The sequence below is a fragment of the Blennius ocellaris genome (assembly GCF_963422515.1).
Source record: "Blennius ocellaris genome assembly, chromosome: 8".
In the NCBI taxonomy this organism is placed as follows: domain Eukaryota; kingdom Metazoa; phylum Chordata; class Actinopteri; order Blenniiformes; family Blenniidae; genus Blennius; species Blennius ocellaris.
The window spans coordinates 20,583,292-20,606,788 of NC_137657.1; the positions used below are offsets into that span (position 1 = coordinate 20,583,292).

The window sequence follows — 23,497 nt, forward strand, 5'->3', positions numbered from 1 at the left end:
CTAAAAAAAATGATTTAAGTGGATTTTTGGTGGCTTGGGTGTGGTGCAGGACCAGATGAGTCAGTCACCAGGCGCTTTGCTTGACTGCCACATAAAGACCAGGGCCTGACGAGGTTTACGAGGACTTGTAGAATAAATAGCTCTAATCTCTGTAGTGTTTGCCAGAGGCTGCACACGGCTTGTCCCTAAATACGCGATTTTGGATAAAATACTGATTCTGGTAACACTCTATAGTTTTGCATCCTCTGGTATTCTACAAATTATGTTTACGAGCTACTTAGATGTTCCGGCATGTTGGCAGAGGTCTCGTCCTCTTTCTGCAGAGTGCATGTTCTTGATGCTTGATGTGGTCACTGTGTGCAGTTCAAGTTTGTGTAAGTGTACCGATTAGCCAGCGCATGACAGAAGAAAGCTGCATTTTAAATGTTGTCTTCTCATGTAAATAAAACAATAGAAGGTGAACACAAGCTTCACAGAGCAGAGTAACTAAATACAAATAGCCAACAACAACAAAAAAAGGATTCTTCTTGATGTATTAATCATTTATCAGGCCATGGTGTCTGAATCAATTCAACAGAATGATCCCCTGGACCCCGTTTTCATGTCGACGATTGGAAACGTACAGAGAAAACCCACACATAAAAACACATCAGTAAGGCAGGGCCATCCACCAGCTCACACACACATGGCCTCTCTCTGCACATGACATCAGCTTCCTGGTGGCTTCTATTTGGGTCCGACATGAAGTGTGCTGACAGCTCGGGCCAGCTCCAGTGGCTTAGGGTGTGGACCCTCATGGAGCGGTCAACAAATTTCCCTGTAAAGTAACTCTTCAGGGATGTAATCATGGTTGAGTCCAGGACAGTGGCACCAGTGAAGTGAACCAGAGCCATTTCCCTCTGAAGCTACAAATTGGCAGGAAAACACAGGCAAGATTGGACTTTTCTCCATCATCTCAGGTTCTGCTTTCCTTCCTCACGGTCAATTCCTTCGATTTAAAAAAAAAAAAAAGAAGTTATTAATATAGCTTGTGCACTTTAAACAAACCACCAGAAGAGGGCAGTATCTTACTTGAGTTCTCGCTTCGATTGCAGCCAAAGAAGCTGCTGCTCCAGGAATGATCTTTTCTCTCCTAAGCATCGGTGGACATTCTGTTATGTGGCCACATCCCATTTAGTTTCAGAACCTTCAATAATCTAACCAATATTCTCAGACCACATGTTGACACTATATGTTCACAAATATATACCGAGCTGCAACTTTAATCCACCACAGAGTCACGGGAAGCTGAAATCATCTGACTATGAGTGAAGGCAGGGCAAACATTTAACAGATATTTAAACCAAATAGCCTCGAATATGCAGGGACTGTGAGAGGAAACCGGATAACATGGGCGTAAAGCAGGGCACGATGTAACCTCTCTATGTTTAATGATAGGAAGATACAATCATGAATTATCTTATTGGGGGAAAAAAAGTCCTTCCATTTGTAGTCAAATATTTAAAAAAATTGTGTTTACTAATGTATTTCATTCCCTACCGGCTCTGTGTGACTCGTGGTACCCCTTGTGCCCCACATTCAAAGTTCTCTGGAAGCGGCCCTGGGCTTCCAGCATCCCGCTCCATCACACTTCTCCAAACTCCAGCATTGAAGAGTTTGGGGCACTTCTTTCTTTACAGTAGGCGACAGACTAAACATCTCCATGGCAAAGAAGAAAAAAAACAACAAAGCAGTCGTACACACTCAAGTCCTCAGCCAGAAGGACCACCGCCTTCCTCCTGACGCACGGCTGAGTCAGTGGGGGCGCGCACTCTTCACGGTCCGCACATTTTATATATAAAGGCGCGCACGTGGCTTCCACCCATCTTCCACCTTATGTCCAGCAAAGCCAACAAACTTCACTCCAAGGTGCCACGGGCGAAGACAGGAAAGCCTGACATCAGGTAGGGGTTCATTAAAATGTCTTTTGTTTTGTTGCTGTTTAATTGACGCAAACATGTATTTTGTTCAGCGCAGTGATTTGATTAGTGTGTGTGCTTTTTCAATCAATAATTGAACAGTGATTAAAAACAACTAAATCTTTTTATACTGTGTTATATTATGGAGAGATTATATTGTTTAAAAATAAAATGAATATATCCCAGAGTTATTTACAATATGATTCCTGATTGATTTGGCTACATATTAATCTGTTTTCATTACTTTAGACATTAATCAAATACGACATTTCATTGCTAAATAACCCTGTTTTGTTACTTTTTATGTACTTTACTTTAATATTGTAGGCAACATGAAGTATTTAAATATTTAAGGCATGATGAAATATCAAATACAATGTAAATCATTTTGATGATGTGAAATTGCCACAGATTCAGGACAAATTAGTGGTTGGGATCCACTGTGTCAGTTACTAATATGTATATCTATACCTGTTACATGTGCTTTTCTTCCAGTTGTCAGTAAACAGTCGTTTTGAATTAACAGCATTGTTACTTGGGACTTTAAAAACAGTATAGTGAAACCTAAAGCACTTGTGAGCTGTTTTACTTTCCAAGTTGCATCCTGTTAACAAGCTTTCCACACAGACAATAAAACAACTAATTTCTTTTAACACCCCTGTTATTTCCAAGCTTGAGTGTCTGCAAGTGGTTTTAGTATGACTGCATGCATATAGGAGGATCCCCCCCTCACCCCTTTACTATTTTAGAAGCTATACTGAGAGATAAACTGCAGGCGTAGGATGGGCAAGTTGCTAGAACAGCTTCCAACAAATTCAGGTTAATGAACTGATGTTCTAATCTTAAACCACCCGTAACTTTTATAATCTCGAGCTGCTACAATCTGAAAGCCTGTTTAGTAAACTGTAATGTCTCTGTGTCTGTTGGATAAGAAAACAATGGAGCTGAAGCCGTTGTTGAAGAAGCTGGGCTCGACACTGCGTGCCATCTTCACTTTCCTCTTCGCTCTGTTGGTCCTGGGTGTGATGGTGTGGGCCTACGTTGATGGCTTCCAGCTGGCAACGTCCATGTACGGAATCATCTCGTTCGGCTTTTATGGACTCCTGCTCTCACTCCACGTGTTGGTCCAGAGCTTCTTCGCCTTCATCGAGCACCGGCGAATGAAAGCCCGCACAGAGCCCTGCGCCTTCACCAAAACCATTGGCTTCACTATTTCTGCGTACCAGGAGGACCCGACCTATCTCAGAGAGTGCCTCAACTCCATTAGGGCCCTCAAATACCCCCCTGAACTGCTGCGCATCATCATGGTGATCGATGGGAACTCGCCTGACGACCAGTATATGATGGACATGTTTAAAGAAGTGTTTGCAGACCAGGATCCGGGCTGTTTTGTGTGGAAGAACAATTACCATACGTGGGATCCCAAACAGGGACAAAGCAAAGAGAAACTGGGAGTAGAAGTCGGTCCAGAAGGAGACGCTTATTATGTAATGGAGGACGACCCACAGCGAAAAGAAGTCGAGCACCTGATCCAAACCAAGAGGTGCGTGTGCATCATGCAGCAGTGGGGAGGCAAGCGGGAGGTGATGTACACCGCATTCAAAGCACTGGGGCCTACAGTTGACTATATCCAGGTATGCACTTCATCACAAAGTATTTCTTTTCATTAGGTTGTTAAAAAAAACAAAAAAACATATTCAAGATTATTCTTTTTTTATTTTCTCTGTCTATAGGTGTGTGATTCAGACACGAAGCTGGACACAATGGCCACTGCGGAACTGTGCAAGGTGCTGCAGAGTAACCCTAAATATGGTGCAGTGGGGGGCGATGTGATGATCCTCAACCTCAAAGACTCTTACATCAGCTTCATGAGCAGTCTCAGGTACTGGATGGCCTTCAACATCGAGAGGTCCTGCCAGTCCTTCTTCGACTGTGTTTCCTGCATCAGTGGTCCTTTGGGTAAGTAATAACTTTGTGTTTTTTTTCCCCCCCACAATATACAATGAGTATGCAGTTTTTAATCAAAGCTTAGATGTATTAATGTTTCCTATAGCTTGTAACATTTTAAGAGCATACGTTTTGTTTGTTTTTTTTTCTCCCTGAAGGTCTGTACAGGAATGACATCCTTCAGCAGTTCCTGGAGTCTTGGTACAACCAGATGTTTTTGGGAACTCACTGCACATTTGGAGACGACAGACATCTCACCAACCGTATGCTGAGCATGGGCTACGCCACAAAGTATGTCAGACTAAAGTGTCACTCAGCGTTATTGTTACTTCGGACGCAATAAGCCTCACAGAATGTTAGTCGGTGTTAAACACAAAACATCTCCCTGGTGTCCTTCACTTTAGATACACGGCCAGATCAAAGTGCTACACGGAAACGCCTGCTCAGTTCCTTCGCTGGCTCAACCAGCAGACCCGCTGGACTAAATCCTACTTCCGCGAGTGGCTGTACAACGCGATGTGGTGGCACAAGCACCACCTGTGGATGACCTACGAGGCCATCGTCTCAGGCATCTTCCCTTTCTTCGTCACCGCCACCATCATCCAGCTGTTTTGGACCGGCTCGTTGTGGGACATCCTCTGGGTCCTGTGCTGCATCCAGCTCATCGGGCTGATCAAAGCGGCCTACGCCTGCATCCTGCGCATGGACATGGTGATGGTGTTCATGTCCCTGTACTCGGCCCTGTACATGACCAGCCTGCTGCCCGCCAAGTACTTTGCCATTCTGACAATGAACAAAAGCAGCTGGGGGACATCGGGCAGGCGTAAGGTCGTCGGTAACTACATGCCCCTGCTCCCGCTGTCCGTGTGGGGAGCCATTTTATTAGGCGGGCTCTGTCGTACAATCTACGAGGAGAGTCAAAAGGACTGGTCAACCCCAGCCAAGAAGATGGAGACGAGGTTTCTCATATTTGGCTCCGCGGCCTACGTGAGCTACTGGCTGTTTATGATCACCCTCTACTGCGTCTGGTTTCGTGGGGCTTGTAAGAGACGTAAGCAGAGTTACACGTTGAATGTGTAAGTTTTAAAATGGAAGGTAATTTATTCACATTCTAACCTTTATTTAAATGCATTTAGATTGTTTCATTTATTTATTTTGTCCCGTGATTACCAAGGTACAGCTGCATTTCATACAGATGGTAAACAAACAAAACCAAACAATTCAATTCAAGTAAGAAGTAAGAAATAGGTCATATTTTAAATGAGACAAGGCCTTTGCTACCAAAAATATAACTGATATATTCATTTGGAGGTGAAGTTGCACTTTGAAATGAAACTGCACTGAGAGCTTTTGGGGCTCATGTAATTTTTACAATGTATGAGTTTATTTGTAATTTTTGATTTAGTTTTTTTTTTTAATGAGACAGTGATGAAGAGACTGCCTCTTCATTGCATCTGTCTTCATGATCTGTGGTATTCTGATCACAATATCTATAGATTGAAGATTTTTTTTTTTTATGTTGTTGCTGTTGTTGTTGCACTGGATCCTGAACAGCACTCTGTTGCGTTACCAACTTACTTGAAACGACGGTACAGCAGGAAACATGGACAAGCAGAACAAAATATTGTCTGTTTATGACAAAACTGAAGTAAAACATTTAACAATAAGGACTTTTTCATGAAATATTGCATATTTACATAGTTGCTGTAAATACTCTTGATATGTGAAGTTTGTTTGTTTAATGCACTTTTATTATGTGAATAACAACAAAATTTACAACATATGCATTTATCTATTTTCTGTGTGTGTTGCTGTGGCTGGAAATGTCTTGAAAATGTGAATAGTTTTGGGGAATGTCTGTGGGGAAGAAAATAAAGTATTTTTCTAGTATAAACAAGTCTGTTTTGTGTGAATTTAAATAATAATATTCATAGAAATCAATGAAAAAGATTGGTAAATTGATGCTGTAATAGTCATTAATACAGACAAAAATGCAACTCAACAACATGATGAATGAGAAAAGAAAGTGTGGCAAAGGAACATGTGTTTTGAGACCAAATCCTGCATGGTAAATCATAAGAAAAGATATTGTAGCAGGATTCAATACTTGCATATCCATAGTGCAGGACTGTTTTTGTCATACTGAAGTTTAGGAGGAATTTAGTGGGGAAAGGCACAAATACAAATTGTGCAAATAGTCACAGAAGCCCTTGTTTAATGATTGATTCCATCTATATAATTGCCATTACAATAAATCTGCAAAGATCCATTACCATGTAATGGAGGATTAAACAGCTGTAAATTAATTACCGTGTATATTATTGTTCAAAAACAATTGTAAAATCAAAGGAACTCCTTTCACTCTCCACAATATCTAAACACTTTCAAAAATAAAATATAAAAAATACAAAATATCGCTACAACTCATTTAAAAGGACCCATTTCTCAATACAAAATAATAAATACAGAATTGTTTTCTCACTGTATTCACATTTATCTTATTGCGTGTCCAACATATTGTTATAGTTGAATAAAAAGTATGTTAAGTTTCTTCTGATTTCAAAATAGTAAATATCATGTAAGATGAGTTACTCCCTTTGCAAATGAACTATTTGTAAAGCTGCCAACAGGAGGTCCGCCATGTCAGAAGTTATGTGCGTCTTATGTAAGTCTTTACGTGAAGAATGAGTTTGCAATTTTGAACCATTAGCTTGTAGCTCTTAGCGCTTGGCTTGATCGTTATCCAATAACACTACGCTATGTGTCATTATGTTGTTAGAATTTATGTGATCAGTTGTTGGGCGTCTGTGGCTCAGTCCAGGTATGTTTCTACCATGACCATTCCAATATTATCACCCAAAGGGTTTTTTTTAAAAACCAGAGGCAGTTCAAGGTAACAGTTCATGTTGAACCTCATGGTTCTATACTGGGTCCACTTCTCTTTTTGTATAATAATTAAGCATTTTTTTGTTTATGTAGTCGAAATGTAGAAATGAGTAATAGTTGGGCTGATCATTTTTTGGGGGGGTCATTTTCTTCTTCTTCTTCTTCTTCTTCTTCTTCTTCTTTATAACAAATTTAGCATCAAGGCATAGTAATACTTTATTTATTGTTTTTGGTGGTTGTTTGGATAATCCAATAAGTTATAGACATGTGAATACAACATCTTGTATTTCGTGGCCATTTTCTCACAGAACTATAAAACAAATTAAACAAAAGAATTTGGATTTAAAAAGAAATTGTTGAAAGGAGGGCCACCCCTATAAGGGACTTGGTACCTGATCTGAAGTGTTATGTGTGAGATTTTGAAATTCACTCTGATAACAAGTTGGACTGTTCCTTTCCTCCAACAGTTTCACATATTTATTCATCAAACCTCATCAGACGCTTGTACTTCATCTCTGTTCTTCCTTGAGAAGCTCTAGCCAAGGAAAAGACCACTGTGTCTCTACATCTTGTGTTTGTTGCTTTGCTCTTTTACTTGTGTTTGTAGATGCCGTGATAATGGCATGACTTGGACAATGACTTTGCATCAATGTGGTATCTGCTTTCAATAGAGTGACAACTTTTATGATGTTTGCCTGTAAACAGTTAAGAGCAAACATGACACTGGCACAGCACTTGCGCACAGTAATATATTTTGACATAGCAACAGCTTTCTCTGATGGACAGGCCAGTGTTGTTGTTGTTTGTTTGTTTTTTTACAGAATAAAAACTCAATAGACATTTCTTCACAGTTTAAAACAGGTGGTCCCTCCTCGGCACTTTAACAGCCATTTAATAAGCTGTAAACCGAGGCTCCACCCTAAAAGCATTTAAAAACCTGCCGACCATGAAGATTCCATATAAGCCATAAAGTTTGCAGTTTTTGACTTTACTATTATGAGTGGTCTTGGGATGAATTTGTGAAGAACAATGCAATGAAGTGCTGGATTGTGGATCCCCTCCACGTGATCCTCCCTGCTTTGTATTTCATGACTCCCGATGAAGATGTGGGGGAGTCGTGCTGCCGCAAACCAGTTGCCACAAACCGACTGATAAGCAATTGGTAGGAAAGAGTATGAAATAAAATGGGAAATTTGGCAATAGAAAAAGCTGCTTTCTCAGCTCCTCTTGTCGAGTCAAAAATGTGTCAAAATATCTAGGTTTTTTTTTCACTCTATCAGTATGTTGCCCAACGGAAAACACCAACTCTTAACAATTCAGCTGAATGAAACATGAATAAAGTATCAGAATTCAATCATTGACAATCTAGTATTGTTTTCTGGTTTGTTAGTTGTGTACAGATTGGATTTCAAACACAGGGTTGCTGTTTTTTTCTTCTTTCTGATCACTGTAAGGTTATGTGAGGTTTTGAGAAGAACTGAACAATGGGAGCCAGGCTGAAAATGCTATTGAGCTCCTTGGAGGCGAAATCACACGTTGAAATAATGAGAAAAACATGGGGGGTACTGGCGTCATAGGAAACCTTCCTCCCCACTTCCTGGGAAATAATGTCAACTGCGTAAAACTGCTTGATATTAATCTGTTGATTTTTTTTTTTTAAGCCACTGTAACTCTCAACATTGACCTAAAATGCTCTCGCTTGTCTTCATCTTTGCCTTTCACACTGTTGTCTATCCTGACACCCAAGACTTTGCAGCTGCACATTATTGTAGAGGACCACAAGATACTCTGAAGGTCAGGAAACGCTCCTGACACCACACGGGAGACACTATCTGTCCGTGCGTCAGGACCGCCGATAACAGTTCAAACAGTGTTTGGGTGAATGAGAATACTTTCTCACATGAGTAAAGGGGTCTGGTGTTTCTCATCGCTCCGGCCGTGTCGCCTTCAGATAAGTGAAATCCAGAAGATGTGAGGTGATTTACTACAGGAAGTCTGTATCTGTGCGGCGAGAACGTAATGAGTCAAGCAAAGGAAAAGAAGGAAGAAAACCTTAGGAGTGTACCAACAGTATGACGAAGCCAAACATCACTTCCCTACATGTCTGTGTTCAATTAACTCGTTCTCCCCCACCCAGTCTGGTCCCTGACATCAGCAGGCGCACATGGTGGGTTGCACGTATGGGAAGAACAAGAAGAATCAGTGTTCCGTCACGTTTACAGTCCAGATGAAATGTATTCCTGAAATACGGTGGCGCGTGTGACGTCAAAACCAGCCTGGCGGTTCCATGTAAAAAAAAACCGTCATACAAGATGTGTCGAGAAAAGCTGTTTTAGATTAAGACCTGTCCAGGTTGTTTCCTGTGTTCCCACAAAGTCAGCCGGCATCAGATTCAGTCCTGATTGAAACTTCAATTTAAAAAAGCAGGACAGAAGTTGGTGATTACTACATGAAATGATTACTTCATGAGAGTAATAATAACGGTTACATGATTAAACAACATCCGTGGCTGGTTGCGGTTTTCGTCGGCAGTTCAGTATTTTCCACATTTGAATTTATGGTCTGTATTTTATTCGCCTTCTAGTCCTTTGTTTTTCTGTACTGCAAAGACAGAGAGAAATCCACGAGGAGCAGTGGTGAGAAAACGGACCAATAAAAAGAGAATAAGAATGGACAACTCTGTTAGATCATTGACTTATTTTGGGCCGACGGGACTCGGACAAATTAAACTGAGGGTGTTCCCCACATCTGTAGACGGGGCTTTCATCGGCAACCTCAGGGTCAGCTGCAGTATGCACACTCACACAAGCGCAGCTGCCGTCATTTACTGGAAACTGCGCAAAAAAAAAAAAGGCATAGTGTGTGGAAGCATACCAATGAATCGTTATCACAACCAACACTTTTCCCAACTTTCTCAAGTCACAGAGAAGGTGACGGTTTAAGGTTTCATACTGCCACGAACTGCAACGTCACGACAAGGGCCATTTTCCAAAAAAGCAATCCAACACTGTCTTATAGTCTCCATGGTATTACGAAATAGACCCACAATGAAGTGATGAAGTGAGTCCTGCGCAGGGGGTAATTTACTGCATCCATGAGAGTCACGAAAACCACAAATTGAAGGGGGGAAAAAACAAACAAAACAAAAAAAAAACCCCTATCACAAATAAACATGCATCATACTGATATTTTTCTTCATTGGAATCAGATCATTCCTCGCTGGGCTCAGGTGCAGAAGGCCGAGGAGGCAACGCAGAGCAGGATAATCCACACTGTGACATACATACATGCCAAAGGTCAACTTGAGTAAAATGAGCTCTCAGAATATAATGCTTTGTGTACAAACTGTGTTTTTGAAGTATTATTGATGTGACTTTGAGTCGTGACAAATTGGATCTACAAGCAATTATTGCCTCTAAGTGTTTGTTTAAGGACAAATTACTGTGAAATGATCAAACATTGCTAACAAACCAGAGGAATTTATGTCTTTTATCGACACAAGAAAGAAAAATAATAATCTCTACTGAAGGAATGTTTCGCACAGGGTGTCTTTAACGCCAGGCCACTCCTCGCTCCCAACCTGTGACATAATGAAATAGGTTCAGGGTTTGAATGAGAGGAATATGGTACAGACTCCAGAAACCAGAGGCACAACTCACCACACAGCGAGAATGACTAAGAAAACCCAAAAGTGTTCTCTTTACAAAAAAAAAAAAAAGTAATGAAACAAAAACATCTACACAAGATAATCTTTCACATTCATCAAATTTTGGATAGTGAGCTTTGTCACAATGCATCATGGGTTCCCATAGCAACCGCACAACTCAGAGGAAAAAATACGAGCAATTTGCCCATGAAATGACAAGATGAGTGTTGAGTCATGTCTGACTATATTTAGTTACTCCACAAGGGCTTTATAAGGCTCCGAGATCCCCGTCTGCCGCTGCATTGTGTTTCCCCCGCCAATAAGACAACACTCATTGTGAGAAAATTACAACAGACGTTCATCAGAGAAGTCTCTTTTCTTCTTTAGCTTGTTGTGCTTTATAGGTGAAAATCTTTTCTTTTCTTTTCTTTTTTTTTGACACTTTGGCGCTGTTTGGTCCTCCTCATCCAGCTTGTAAAAAACATAAACTATCGAAGGCACAGAAAAGGAGCATCCGCGTGATTTAGGCCCATTGAATATTTAGGGTGAGAGAAGATTCTGAAACGATTTCTTTTCCAAATTGCTGAGCCGTGCAACGTATTTGTGATGTATACTTTGTCGACATCCACAGCAGCTCACAGGCACGTGAACAGACATGACTCATGGAAACAAGAAAATGAGCACAGCTGATATTTTAGTTATTACCACATTTTCTTTTTCTAACCTTTTCCTCTTTTTTTTTTTTTTTCCATCGTATCGTCTTTCTACTGTAGATGAAACTCGTTTGACCCACGGCGTGGCACGTCAAGTCATATAATTAATTTGGAACTGTGGATTGTGTTATGGACGAGTCATTACTACAGAATCACGAATTAACCGTAATGAATACGTGGTCTCATACTTTTATCTTCAGAAACAAATGTCATTTCTTTAGATTCCTCTGCTGGATTGTTTCTCCTCTGGTCAGCCGATTTCCTGATGCCACTACAAAAATGATGACCACGCTTTTTACTCCAGGCAGGGCGGTTAAATATCCTCATATGCTCTCCAACAATGATATGAGACAGTTATTTATGCTTTCGTAGGAAGAACATACAAACTTCTGACTTCATGGAAGAAAATTGGAAGTTGTTCAAAACCGCAGCCGTCTGTGAACGGAGAAATCTTCCCAAATAGTAACTCTATGAATTCTGCGGCGCATGGAGCACCAAAATGTGTTTCGAAAATGTTATTTTATTTTATGTCATATCCTAGTTTGAGGTTCCCTTTCTTTTCTTGTTCTGTGTTCCTGTGTTTTGTTCTACAAATCTTATGCATTCAAATTGATGTGTTTTATTCATGACTGCTTTTACATTCTACGTCTGGTGAGTGGGTGTGTGTTTGTACTTCCTCTCCCCTCATCTCTTGTGTGTTGCGACTCTGCCCTTGTTTGCCTTGTCTCCACCCATGTCTGGGCAATCCCGGCATCCCGGGGATTGTGTTTCAGAAATCTTCATGTTCTTATAGTTTCTAAGTGTTGTCCTGCACAGTGGCGCCGGGAACGTGTTAATTGATAATGCGTTACTCTGTCATGACCACTTCTGTCAGTAACGAGTACTCTAACGAGTGACTAGTTCTAAACCAGCAATCAGAAAAAATCGCAAAGAGTCCGATAGAAATACGACAAAGAATGAAGGTCAAAGGTTAGATATGTATCAGCAGGAGGCCGGGCAGGGATCAGAACTGAGTTTTTGGTAAAACCGGTTGTCATTTTCATGTTGAGATGGAGGGGGGCATGTTGTCAGTAGCTGTTGAAAGTAAATAAAAAGTTATTTGTAATCTAATTTAGTTGCTTTTAAAAACAAGTAGTCAGTAAAGTAACTCAGTCAGTAAGTTTTCAAGGTTACCGTGGAAACACTGGTCCTGCTTTGACCCCATAGTTCTCAGAGTTTTGATCCTTTAAGTTTTTTTCTTTTTCTGTTTTCCTTTGAAAAAACTAAAGAAAAGTATTGCTTCATTGGTTCCTCTTTCAACGCTCCCTGACACAGAGACTCATTTCCTTTTGGGATTTTGACTTGTGAAGTTTTTAGGCTTTTTTGGGCCTATCTTATTAAAATATATGAACATCCATATTAATCATTCATTGAAGTTGTTCAAAATGTTCCTGCGATGCTTTGTAAGCATCATAAGACCGTGAAAGATCCAATCAGGATGATCTGAGTTCCACAGAGTTCAGATCTGAATCCAGGTTCCTCACACTCAAGATCAAGAGCCAACACACTGGAATTCAATTAAGTTTTTCAAGTAACGAGTAAAGTAAGGGATTACTTTTGTAAAAATAGTAATTAGCTTACAGTGACTTTCACGCAAGAAGGCCACGTTACTGCCTTACCAAACTTACTTTTGAGAACAAGTAATCACTAAAGTAACTGGATTACTTTCTTGGGGACGTGCTCAGTAATCAGTAACTACTAATTACTATTTCAAAGTAACTTGATCAACACTGTGCGCCACCAGAAACCAAAGTGAAAAGCTGTCGCTCCCAAATGAAGGCTGACTCCAGAGATTCTAGGTTGATTTCGTCAAACGTGACTCATTGAGACCAACAATTTTGAAGGTTTGGTGTGAGACTGGAGACTTCAAGCTTTGTAAAGCAGCCACGCAGCCACGGCCCGGGATTTTTAATCAACAGTGAACTTTCATCACGCGGCTTTGCAGGGATCTTTGATGTGTGTCGCCGCTCGCAGACGCCAGTCTCTTTGTGTCGACCAACGGACGCTGCTGTGGTTTCATGCAATTCGCAGGTATTGACAAGGAGCTGGGTAACAGAACTTGGAACAAAAGAAGAGCGGCTCCGGCAAAGCAGAGGAGGCGTCCAGTTCACCGAGTAGGAAACTGTAAACACAAACATGTTGTCGTGACTTCAGACAGCTGACCGGTGAATGTGGGATTCTTATTCTTCAGACTGAATCGAAGACTCAAAAATGAAGCGTCAACAAAGAGGAGTGGAAAAATATTGGCAATTCATTTGTGATAAATTACAAATTAAAGTACTCTTTAATCTTTAAAAAGGTTTTTAACTGCATTGAAATGCCACGACGCGCTGGTGTCTCCCTGTAACCTTATATTTCATGTTGCCCTGCTTTTCATGCTAAAATATCCAAGTCATTACTCTCTAGATTTTGTGGTAGGCGTGTGCCCGTCATTCATATCTGTGTGTTGATATTCAAACAAAGCAGATTTAGCTCAAAACTTCAGGATGAGTTTGGTTCAAACTGATAGAAAAAAATGTACATAGATGTGTAAATGATGGGGGTTTTTTTGGTCCGCCGTCTCTCTAGACATTAAATACATTGTCAATATGAGGCGGTCGATCCCATTTAGCTGAATAAAATATCTCCATTCAAAGCACATTTCTCAGGCAATATGGTATAATAAATACAATCAAAGCAATACGTCATTAAATCTTTCAAGTGTTGACACAATAAACCAGGTTTTTTTTTTTTTGTTGAAATAGTTTTCTGATCAAATATATTGTTTGATCTAATTACATTGTTAATAATTGCTGCTATTGATTCAGGACATTCACAGCTTCGAGTCACATTTCACATTATATCCAGTGCAGATCTTCACACATTAAAGAGTCTCAGATCAGTCTTGGCATTGAGCTTGTAATTCTAGACATAAACTCAGCTCCTGCAGCCCAGTGGGCCTGTCATCACTGATTTAAAATACTGAAGGACATCACTGACTGATTCCAGCAATACATTTTGCTAAAAAACTGCAAACACGGATTGTCCATTCTGAGCATGTGACTGACCAGTTATGACCCGACTTCAAGTTGGAGAATACCAGAGTGTACTGGACTCTGATCTGATCATCGTTACCTGCCTTCAGGGCTCCACGGCGAGTTTGAGAGAATCTCCACAGCTGCTCATGTGTGAATGCATGTGATAAGGTGTGCTTCAGAGTGAGTGAGTCCTTTGAGTGGAAGTGTAAACGGGGCTGAAACACTTAGGGTGTATCCCGGCTGGTCATTTCTTGACGCAGAAACACAGTAGGTATACAATCTTTGAAATTGTTATTGCTTGAATAAAGAGTGACCATACATCAGAGGGCATTTATGTCACTCCTTGTGCCGTTCACGCCAATGAGGACAGAGGAGCACAAATACTATGTTACATAACATGCTTACCGACGACTGGCACACACTCTTGACCAGACCACAGACATTGATTAACATCAGAAGATACGGGGTGGGGCATTCATATATTCATTATTGACAGGCCATTCTTGTGGTGTGTGCCACTTTCCGAGTAAAAGTTTGTTTTGCAACCCCAGTATTTTGCTCCTGCGTCACATGATTCAATTTCCGAGGAAGTTCTTCCCCCCCTGTGTTTTGGCAACGCGATACTCACCAGACTGCAACACTATTGTGACATTAAGTTCAAATGAATTCAATCTAAATTCATTCGAACTTGCCGAGGATGGCTTCACTAGGTTTTCGGCATGTTGTCGACACCCTGTGGCTACAAGAAGACATGACTATTTTTTACCCACTCGAAATAAACTGCTATTTCAACCCCATAATGAAGGATGGATTTTTGACCAGAGCGGAAAGCAACAACTACACACATTTTATATATATATATATATACATATACATATATATATACATATACATATATATATATATAATTTTTTTTTTTTTTTTACATTTTAACTTTGTATTTTTACAGATTACATGGTGTAATTCGCTACATTTAAAATTATTTTAAACTACAGCATTTAATCACAAAATTAAATACCAGCATAATTCCTATATACTTTATAGTTTCAACTTCAATATTGTTTTCAGGTAAATTGAAGTGTATGCCTGCTTTTGGCAAAGCAGCACAACATTCAACTATTGAAAGGGAGTAGCTTTTAAAGAAGTGCTCTTTGTATTTTTACCAGAAAACTTTCATGTGTTGATGTTTCATCTCTGTCTGATAATGATCCACCACTATCTGCCAAACTGTCAGTCGACTCAGTTCAGATTTTCTTCTAGATTCCCACCCAATTGATGGATGGCAGAACAGACTGATGGACAGATTCTATAGCAGAAACTACATTTATACCACTTGTGACAATTAGAAATCAGACATTTCAACTTGTATTTGATCAAGGGGGTATGTAGTAGTCAGACCAGGACAGGACCCAAATACAGACTGGAACACTGGAGATCACCTCCAAAAAATATATCAGAAAGTCTCAGAGCGGCAGCAACAAAGGTATTACAGGGGAGATCGGGGGATCAGCAAAGTCCAACAACTAGTAAACACTGTTTACTAAACAAGGAACACAGAGGACAACAAGAGACACTGGATGTCCAAGACGAAGTACAAAGACAATCTGGCACAGACACACAGGGAGAGAGGGTTAATATGCACGAGGTGAGGAGACACAGGTGGAACACATTGAGGTGATGAGGAGGAGAGACTATTGAAAATGTGAGGGGACACACACACTGAAAACAATATTGGTGACATATTAATACAAATGTTCATAAGCAGGTAAGTGAAGATGTGAAAAGGGACAAAAGTCAGTCAACCTTTACTGTAAACAGTCAGAGCGCTTTTACCCCACGAGGGACTTTGGAGTGGGTAGGGGAGTTATGTTGTCCTGGAGTGAGGGGGAAGAAAAATTGACACGACAATCGAATGATAACATAATTTCAGGATGTCTTTTATCAAGTGAAATTATCTGAAAGAATCTCTGACAAAGCTGCCCAAAATAATGACTTGCCAAAACAAAAGTCAGACAGACACAGACCACCTGACAGGGGGTAAACTGACCACCTGAGATTTACAACGTCAACCTGTGCGTCTTGTGCGAATCGACAGTTTCAAGTTTTGAACTTGTGAGAACAAACCATTTATCCGAAACAACTATTCCATATTCTAGCTGTCAAGGTCGCAGGGCAATATGAGCTGTTGCTCCCTCCGTTGGTTCCTCCGGGGCTTTTGAGGTTGAGGAAACTTCTTCGGGGCATCACTCTGTGGGAAAGACGTCTCGTCCTTTTCCTTGAATGGAGAAAAATGCAAAGGGAGGTTGAAACCATCACACGGTCCTGTGAGTGTCCTCGCTCTTTTTCACGTACCTCCTCGGTGTTGACCTGTCGACGTTTCTCTTTGTGGTCACGTGACCCCCCCAAAAAAAGTAGAATTACCTGGATACAAGGGGTGGGTCATCTGACCCCACTCTCCCCTACTGATAAAGAAGCCCATCCTGCCCTCTAGTGGTGACAGACCTCAACATCCACGTCTCCTATTTTGACTCGAGGCTGCAGAGACGACCAGGATGCTTCATGCAACAAATTTATTACATAACGTGCACCTTCCCAACACGAAGGCTTCTAACTGTTCATCTCCAGCTGTTTCCTCCATGACCTCCATGCTCTTGGCCTGACAACCAGTACGCAGCCCTGGAAAAAAAAACACACCAAACTCCATTAGCTGCTGCATCTGGTGCACTCAGGACAGGTGTGCGCTTTCCTTATTCCGCCAATGTCCTGTAACGTGCAAATAATAGCCTGATTTTACCCCAGGGAGAGGAAGAGCAGCAGCAGTGAAGCGGTTAAACAGGCGACGAGCAGCACCGTCAGAGGGAGGAGGAGGGGTGAGGGCGGAGGAGCACCAGTCTGAGGGTCTAACTGCCCTCCTGGGAGCAGAGAGAGGTCAAATATCTCCTGCAGCTCTGTGTGGCCTGCCACAGACCGGGGGGTCACTGAGAGAGAGAGAGAGAGGAAGAGAGAGAGAGAGAGAGAATAAAAATGAGGAGAGTAAAACATTGTTTTGATCTGAGAAGTATTCCTGAGACATGCAGCACAATGATCCTTTATCGCTCTTGAAAGCTGCACATAAATGTAGATGTTACTCATCGGGGGCAAACGCGCTTGTTAAAAGGGGTTTGAGGGACTGGTGGGGGGGGGGGGGGGGAGGGGTGGGGGTGTCGAGGCAGGGCGATTAACAAAAACATTTCTCACGTGCAATATTAGAAGATTCCACAAATTCTATTACCCACTGGGGAACGTGTGCCCCCCCCCCCCCCACACACACACACGATCCTAACATCTGGCTTCCTATTTAATGACTGTATATTTAAAGAACAAGGGTTTTTATGATTAATTCCGATGTATTTGCTCTGATTTCACAAGTAAATGAAATCATTAAAGAGGCTCAGAGACAGATACTTTTCTGCGCAGCAGGTTAATGAAATGTAACAAAATGGATCCCGAATATCGTTAATGAACACCAAGAGTTTAAATAATGAATGAAAAAAACAGACATTAGTGTTACTGTTATTATTATGGGTGTCATTTTCTCTTGCTCATACAAGTCACACCATTGACACTATTTCGCCTCCAGATTTTTAAAACCACATGTTGCAGTTGGATATGCCATAATTTGTTTATACCTTCCTTTTTTTTTTTTTACTGTGGATTTTTGCTGCCAAGAAGCAAATGTTTACCTTTTATTTCATATTTTTAACCACCATGTTCTAACCCCACCCACCTTTCCACTCAGCACCACCACACATGCACATTCATATAAAAAACATTAGCTCTATGCTCCTATCGTCACTTAAAAAAAAAAGGTCTCGGGTTCCAAAAATATAGTGATGAGGCTAAAATGCACCAAACGAGAAAGGGCGTTTTCTAGTAACCTGTGGTTTTTTTTTTTTTTTAATGAAAGAAAAGGTGATACTCACAGGTTGAAATGAAAGACAAAATATATTTCAGGATGTTTGACTTGAGTATGACACCAACATTAGGCATTCCGTTTGTTTAACTGCCAGAAGAAATCAACTTATTTCTCACAAGATGTTTATTATTACTGCAATGAGAAACGTGTGTGAGGCCCGGAGGCCCTCCTGCCTCGTATCCACCTGAATGTTACTCTATTACTTCCTAAAGTAGTGGAGACTCTTACTACCTGCGAGATAGAAGTACAGTCTGACAATGGAGCGCTGATCTGAGTAGATCTCACACTGGTAGGTGCCCTGATGATGGCGCCCGGTCGTGGGGATGGAATAGAGGCGGTCCACTCCCACCGTCACTTCTTTAAACTGATCCACTTGCTGCGTTTTCACCTGAAGAAACAAGTACTTGTGTCGTTTATTGACTGTAGGGACGGGACTCTTCTTCTGTGATGCAAATACACATTAACAATGAGTGAATATCAGCAGTGTTACATATATAATATAAAAATATATATTGAATATAAGAGTGAGAGAGAGAGAGAGAGGGATCCATGGCCTTTCTCAAACTCACTTTGGACTTTAATATGCACGACTGATTCCACCAGTTTATTATCCTATTAAATGTCTTCAACATGCATTTGGAGTATGAGCAGTGGAGCGGAGTGCGGAAGAGACTGAGGTTCCCGTCTGTGCAATACTTCCTGTTTTGAGATCGCTGGGCTTTTTCCTCTTATAAAAGTGCCTTTTTTTGTGCGACATCAACAAAATTAGAACCGAACCTCTCGATTGTTCATCCCACAAATGCATGTTTGTGCAGCCTTCGCCGTGCCAAGGAGTGTTGTTCCAACAAACCTATTCGAGTACGAATTCACTGAATTCAATGATTCTTTTTAAAAATTTTTTTTTATTGATTTGTGAAGATGATGCAACGTCACACAGATGTGTACCTCTGGTTTTGTTTTAAAAAGACACGTGTCTCGATGTCGCAGGAGGAGAAACTAAAAGGTATGGCAGTGATCCTTCACCAACCGTCGAGCTCACCTCCTCTGCAAACCTCCAGATCACCTCAATCTCATCCGACAGGGCAAAAGGCACGTCGCAGCGCATTCGGCTCCTGCTGCTCTCCGTCACGTTCATTTCCTCAACTGAAATAAAACATATAGCCACTCACATGTACACAGGCAGACACGCACACATGCAGATAACATTCACGGGGGTGGGGGTGGGGGGGCTCTTGCAGTCTGAGCCCCCCCTTAATGATAATACTTAAGCCCAGTCTCGGAGGAGAGGAGTAAAAATGATGATATGCTAAACACTGGCTGCGCTGTACAGGGTTGATATGAATACCATCGTGTGTGGGAGTCAGCTGTCACCTTCCATAAAGAAGCCAAGGACTTAAAGAGTACCGCAGGGGCTCGGTGCAAAATATATAATGTGTGAAAAATAAAACCTTTCCTCTGTCTTTCTCAAATCCAGACTTTCTGCTAAGAGCATTTCAAGGATCAAAAGCAAAGAATTTCAAGGATCAAGAGTGGATGGCTATGGGGGGGGGTATAGTTATTTAGGATGTGTCAAGTCTGGATTAGTGCATCTTTTTTTTTTTTTCCTTCCCCTCCCTCATTTTGAAAATTGAGATGTAACAGGAATAGAGAGTAAGCCGCTGTGGTATAATTACTAATGCTCACCTGGACAGTCGAGAGGGAATTCACAGGAGTCGTATTGGCAGGTGATGCAGTTGTACTCGGCGCCTGCACTCTGAAAACCTGCCGGGTTGCACAAGAGCCGATACGCGAGGTCCAAGTTTGAACAAGAACTGATTCTCATCGTGTGCGCGTAGAAAAAAAACCCACTAACCGCACGGAGGGAAACAGCCAGAAACTGTGAAAAGAATGGAAGTACGATTATTTCACTCGGACGAGGTGATTCAGTGTCAACGTGTAAGACTCCCCCACCCTATTTGAAAGGCTGTAATAGTATAACTGGCTTATTAGAGAAAGAGCCCAGAGATCAGAGGGAGCTGTAATGACCCAATATGAGCTTTACTATAAATGAAAAGATGAAGGAAAGGGGGAGAGACCGTGTCCCACCTCGAGGCAGTTTGGAGGCAGCTGCGATGAAATTGTCTGCTGCCGTCCGCAACCTTTGCTCGTACACATAGTCTGAAAGATGGAGAGGAGGAGGGAGGAGGAGGAGGGAGGAGGGAGGAGGAGGAGGGAAGACATATTTGGCCCGACACATTCTGCTGAACTGTGTGCTTTAGGGTATCATTTTGAAATCTCTCATTTCTCACTCTACTCTATTTCGAAACAGTAATTTCTCCAGCTCTAAAGACTCGTTATGCGGCTATTCAGCAGGTGTTTCGCTACCATTATTCCGTTTTTGGTCAAACTCCTCCACTATGGGCAGGATCTCTGCATCCAGAATCTGCTTCAGCTGCTTGTCATAGCCTCCACCTGCAAGAGGCACACACACATCACATTAGTGAGGAGGCCAACTTTCTCATCAAGATGCTGTGAAATATGCCGTTGCTCCTTTACAATGCCACGAAAGTCTGGAAACGCACACAAAAAACGACATTTTCCATACCCACTTTGCCAGCGTCAATTACTGTCTGGTTGTTGTTGAAGATGCTGTCCAGCATCTTGATGCACCTGTCGATACTTCTGACGCCACTTCCAGTCACAGTGTAACCCCAGCACAGCCGAACGCTGGCCGCCTCGCCCACAAAGCAGTGGAAGCAGGCCAGAGAGGGGCAGAACAGCGGGGCGAAGCACAACAGCCACAAAACCCACGCGCACATATTTCCTGCTTTCAGGGTTTAACGTCCACAGACATTTATCAAGGCTTCTTACGAGGCAACCGAGTCAAATCAGTTGACTGAAACACGACGATGTGACCAAAAAACAAACAAACAAAAAAACCCAGTTTGGCAGAGCATCGGCAGACTTGCCACTGAAGAGGTTGGTGCAAGCAAAGAAATACTAGCAAGAGGAACTGGAAGCTGCCAACCGTCTCTTTAAAAAACGGAATCGTTCCGTATTCGCTAGCAAAAGTTACGCGTCGGTGAGCTGAGAAGGGATCACTTTGTCCCGTAATATCGTGAGAATCAAAAAATAGTCTGTACAATGTCAATGGAATTTATGGCGAACAAGGCGCTTCCCATCAAGACTTACGGTAAACATTCCACGGCCTCGCCTGCTCTGTGACCAATGAGCTGACAGCATACTCACTCACGATTATGACAACACAGAATCCTGCTTATCTCATTGGTCGAGGTACAATTAGGTACCGGAAGACAACAGACGAGCAAACAAACGAGCATGGTGACACTTTCGATCAGCAAGGCTTCTCCGAAAAAAAAAAAAAAAAAAAAAAGGCGGCAGAAATATAGGGAGGAATGAGAAGAAGTCAACATTACGGAGATAATATATACAATATATACAAATAAATACACAATCATAACTTACTTTACAGTATACACACATATGCATTCGCTTATACAACATTTTACTAATTCAAACAGTTCATATACTTTATATATGGATGGATAAATAAATAATGAATTATGTAAACTATACAGGTAGTCAAAATAATATACAAAATTAAAAATAACCAATGTGATTTACCCCCCCCCCCCCCCCCCCCTCTCTACAGAACCTGAATGCAGAACTTTTTTTCTTTTTTACTTCCACTATAGCCTAGTATACTGTCATTCACTTGGAGGAACAAAGAGTTTATGTTCAGAACTTTTCCAAAGACTTTCTGTTTGCACTAAATATTCTGCTTTCTATTGTTTTCTTTTAATTTATAGAATTTTAAGTTAATTTAATTTATTTCTGTTGTAATTTAAGCCAGACAGAGTTCTGTTAAAGAAAGATGTAGGAATTAAGACAGGTTTCTATTTAACAAAAATACTGATTTTGTTCTATTAATTTTAGTATTTTGCAAGAAAAATAAATTGCGAAATAATTCGTTTTCAATCTGTTCATATAAAAAATAATATGCATCTACTAAAATTCAGGTTCATGTCAAATAGTAAAAAAAAATTAAAAAGTTTCTCACACAGAAAAAAAGAGCATAAAAGAATTCACCAAGCCAGGAACAGTGAACGCAATGGGCCCTGCCAGTGAGGTGCCCCTTCATTTTTTTTTTCAGGGAGTTGGCAAACCGAGGAGGAACCCACCCAGCCACAGTGACCTTCAAAGTAAAATATGAAAGGACAGAGACTCCCTGTGGAGAACGAGAGCGGTGGGAAACGATGTAGGTAGATGGAACCAACAGATGGCGCTAACGCAATTTTATGAACGCAAACTGCTGTTAAATTCAAAAGATTTCCTAGAAAGGAAAAAAAAATTCAAAGGGCACAGAACAGAACTTTTTCTTTTTTTTGGCTGAGTAGAAATAACATCACGTTGGGGTTGAGGATCCACCAAGGAAAGCGTGGAAGCAGAGACAAGAGACGAACCAGTTAAATCAGTCGATTGAAGCACAGTGATGGGACAAAAACCACAGTGAGCAGAGCATCAGCAGCCATGTCACTGACGAGGTTGGTACCAGAACAGAAATAGTGGTGGAGGACCCCATCCAGCTGCAGGGACCTGCAGAGGAAAAGATCAATGAGGCACTGACCGAGTGTGAAGTGGCCCAAAACTGTTGATGAGAGAGAAGGGAAACCGTTAATGACGGCCTGTGGGCCGTGCCAATGGAACAACCAGGCAATTCTCATGATTGGGCAGAGGACGTCTGATCACCCTGCAGAAGGACACCTTTGACGAGGGTTTCTGGTGTTTAAAAAGCCGAAACACTCCCGAATGATGTGTCCCAACATGTACATCCTTCCCGTATCTGAGACAGCTCCCACACCACTCTCAAATGGTAAACCTCATGTGATGAGCATCCTTTTTTCCTCACAAAGGACCGTTTAACATCACCTCCCACGTTTAATGATTCTGATTCTTGTTAACAGGTTCCATTTAAATCCCGGTCCGACAATGACGACAACTGTTACATTTGATTTTTTTCAACAGCAACTTGAAGAACAGAAAACCTTGAATATAAGCTTTGTGTTACTCGCCCCGCATGAGATTATAAGTACGATTTTGATAGTAGTCGGTTTTTGGTTGGGTTTTGAGAGCCTCAGAGTTCTTGATGTACTTTTCTCCTTTTCTATTGTCTCCAGTCCCCATTTCCTGCTGCCTCAATGCACCAGTTTTACTGCAGAGCACAGAGATGGAGCGAGCCAAGGAGGGAGGGAATGGGGGGGAGGGGGGGGTGAAGGGGGAGTTTAATGCTTGTGTGCATGTCGGTGGAGGGGGGGGGGGGTGAGTGCCGGCAAGAA

General features: G+C 41.5%; 2 protein-coding genes across 2 annotated transcripts; one reads left to right on the top strand and one right to left on the bottom strand.

Annotated features, from left to right (window-relative positions):
* Window positions 1-1,890: 1,890 nt before the first annotated feature.
* has1 (hyaluronan synthase 1) lies at window positions 1,891-5,766 on the top strand. The gene is made up of 5 exons (XM_080501241.1): window positions 1,891-1,943; window positions 2,891-3,592; window positions 3,692-3,917; window positions 4,064-4,196; window positions 4,310-5,766. The coding sequence occupies exons 2-5, from the start codon at window positions 2,897-2,899 to the stop codon at window positions 4,983-4,985; spliced, it is 1,731 nt and encodes a 576-aa protein (XP_080357367.1). The 5' UTR covers window positions 1,891-1,943; window positions 2,891-2,896; the 3' UTR covers window positions 4,986-5,766.
* A 10,592-nt stretch (window positions 5,767-16,358) lies between these two features.
* spaca6 (sperm acrosome associated 6) lies at window positions 16,359-20,959 on the bottom strand (the record flags this gene model as incomplete). Its single annotated transcript, XM_080500547.1, has 9 exons — window positions 16,359-16,481; window positions 17,057-17,184; window positions 18,393-18,549; window positions 19,201-19,304; window positions 19,845-19,922; window positions 20,014-20,037; window positions 20,247-20,318; window positions 20,526-20,612; window positions 20,746-20,959. 9 exons carry the CDS (start codon window positions 20,957-20,959, stop codon window positions 16,359-16,361), a joined length of 987 nt encoding a protein of 328 aa, XP_080356673.1.
* Between the last annotated feature and the right edge of the window lie 2,538 nt (window positions 20,960-23,497).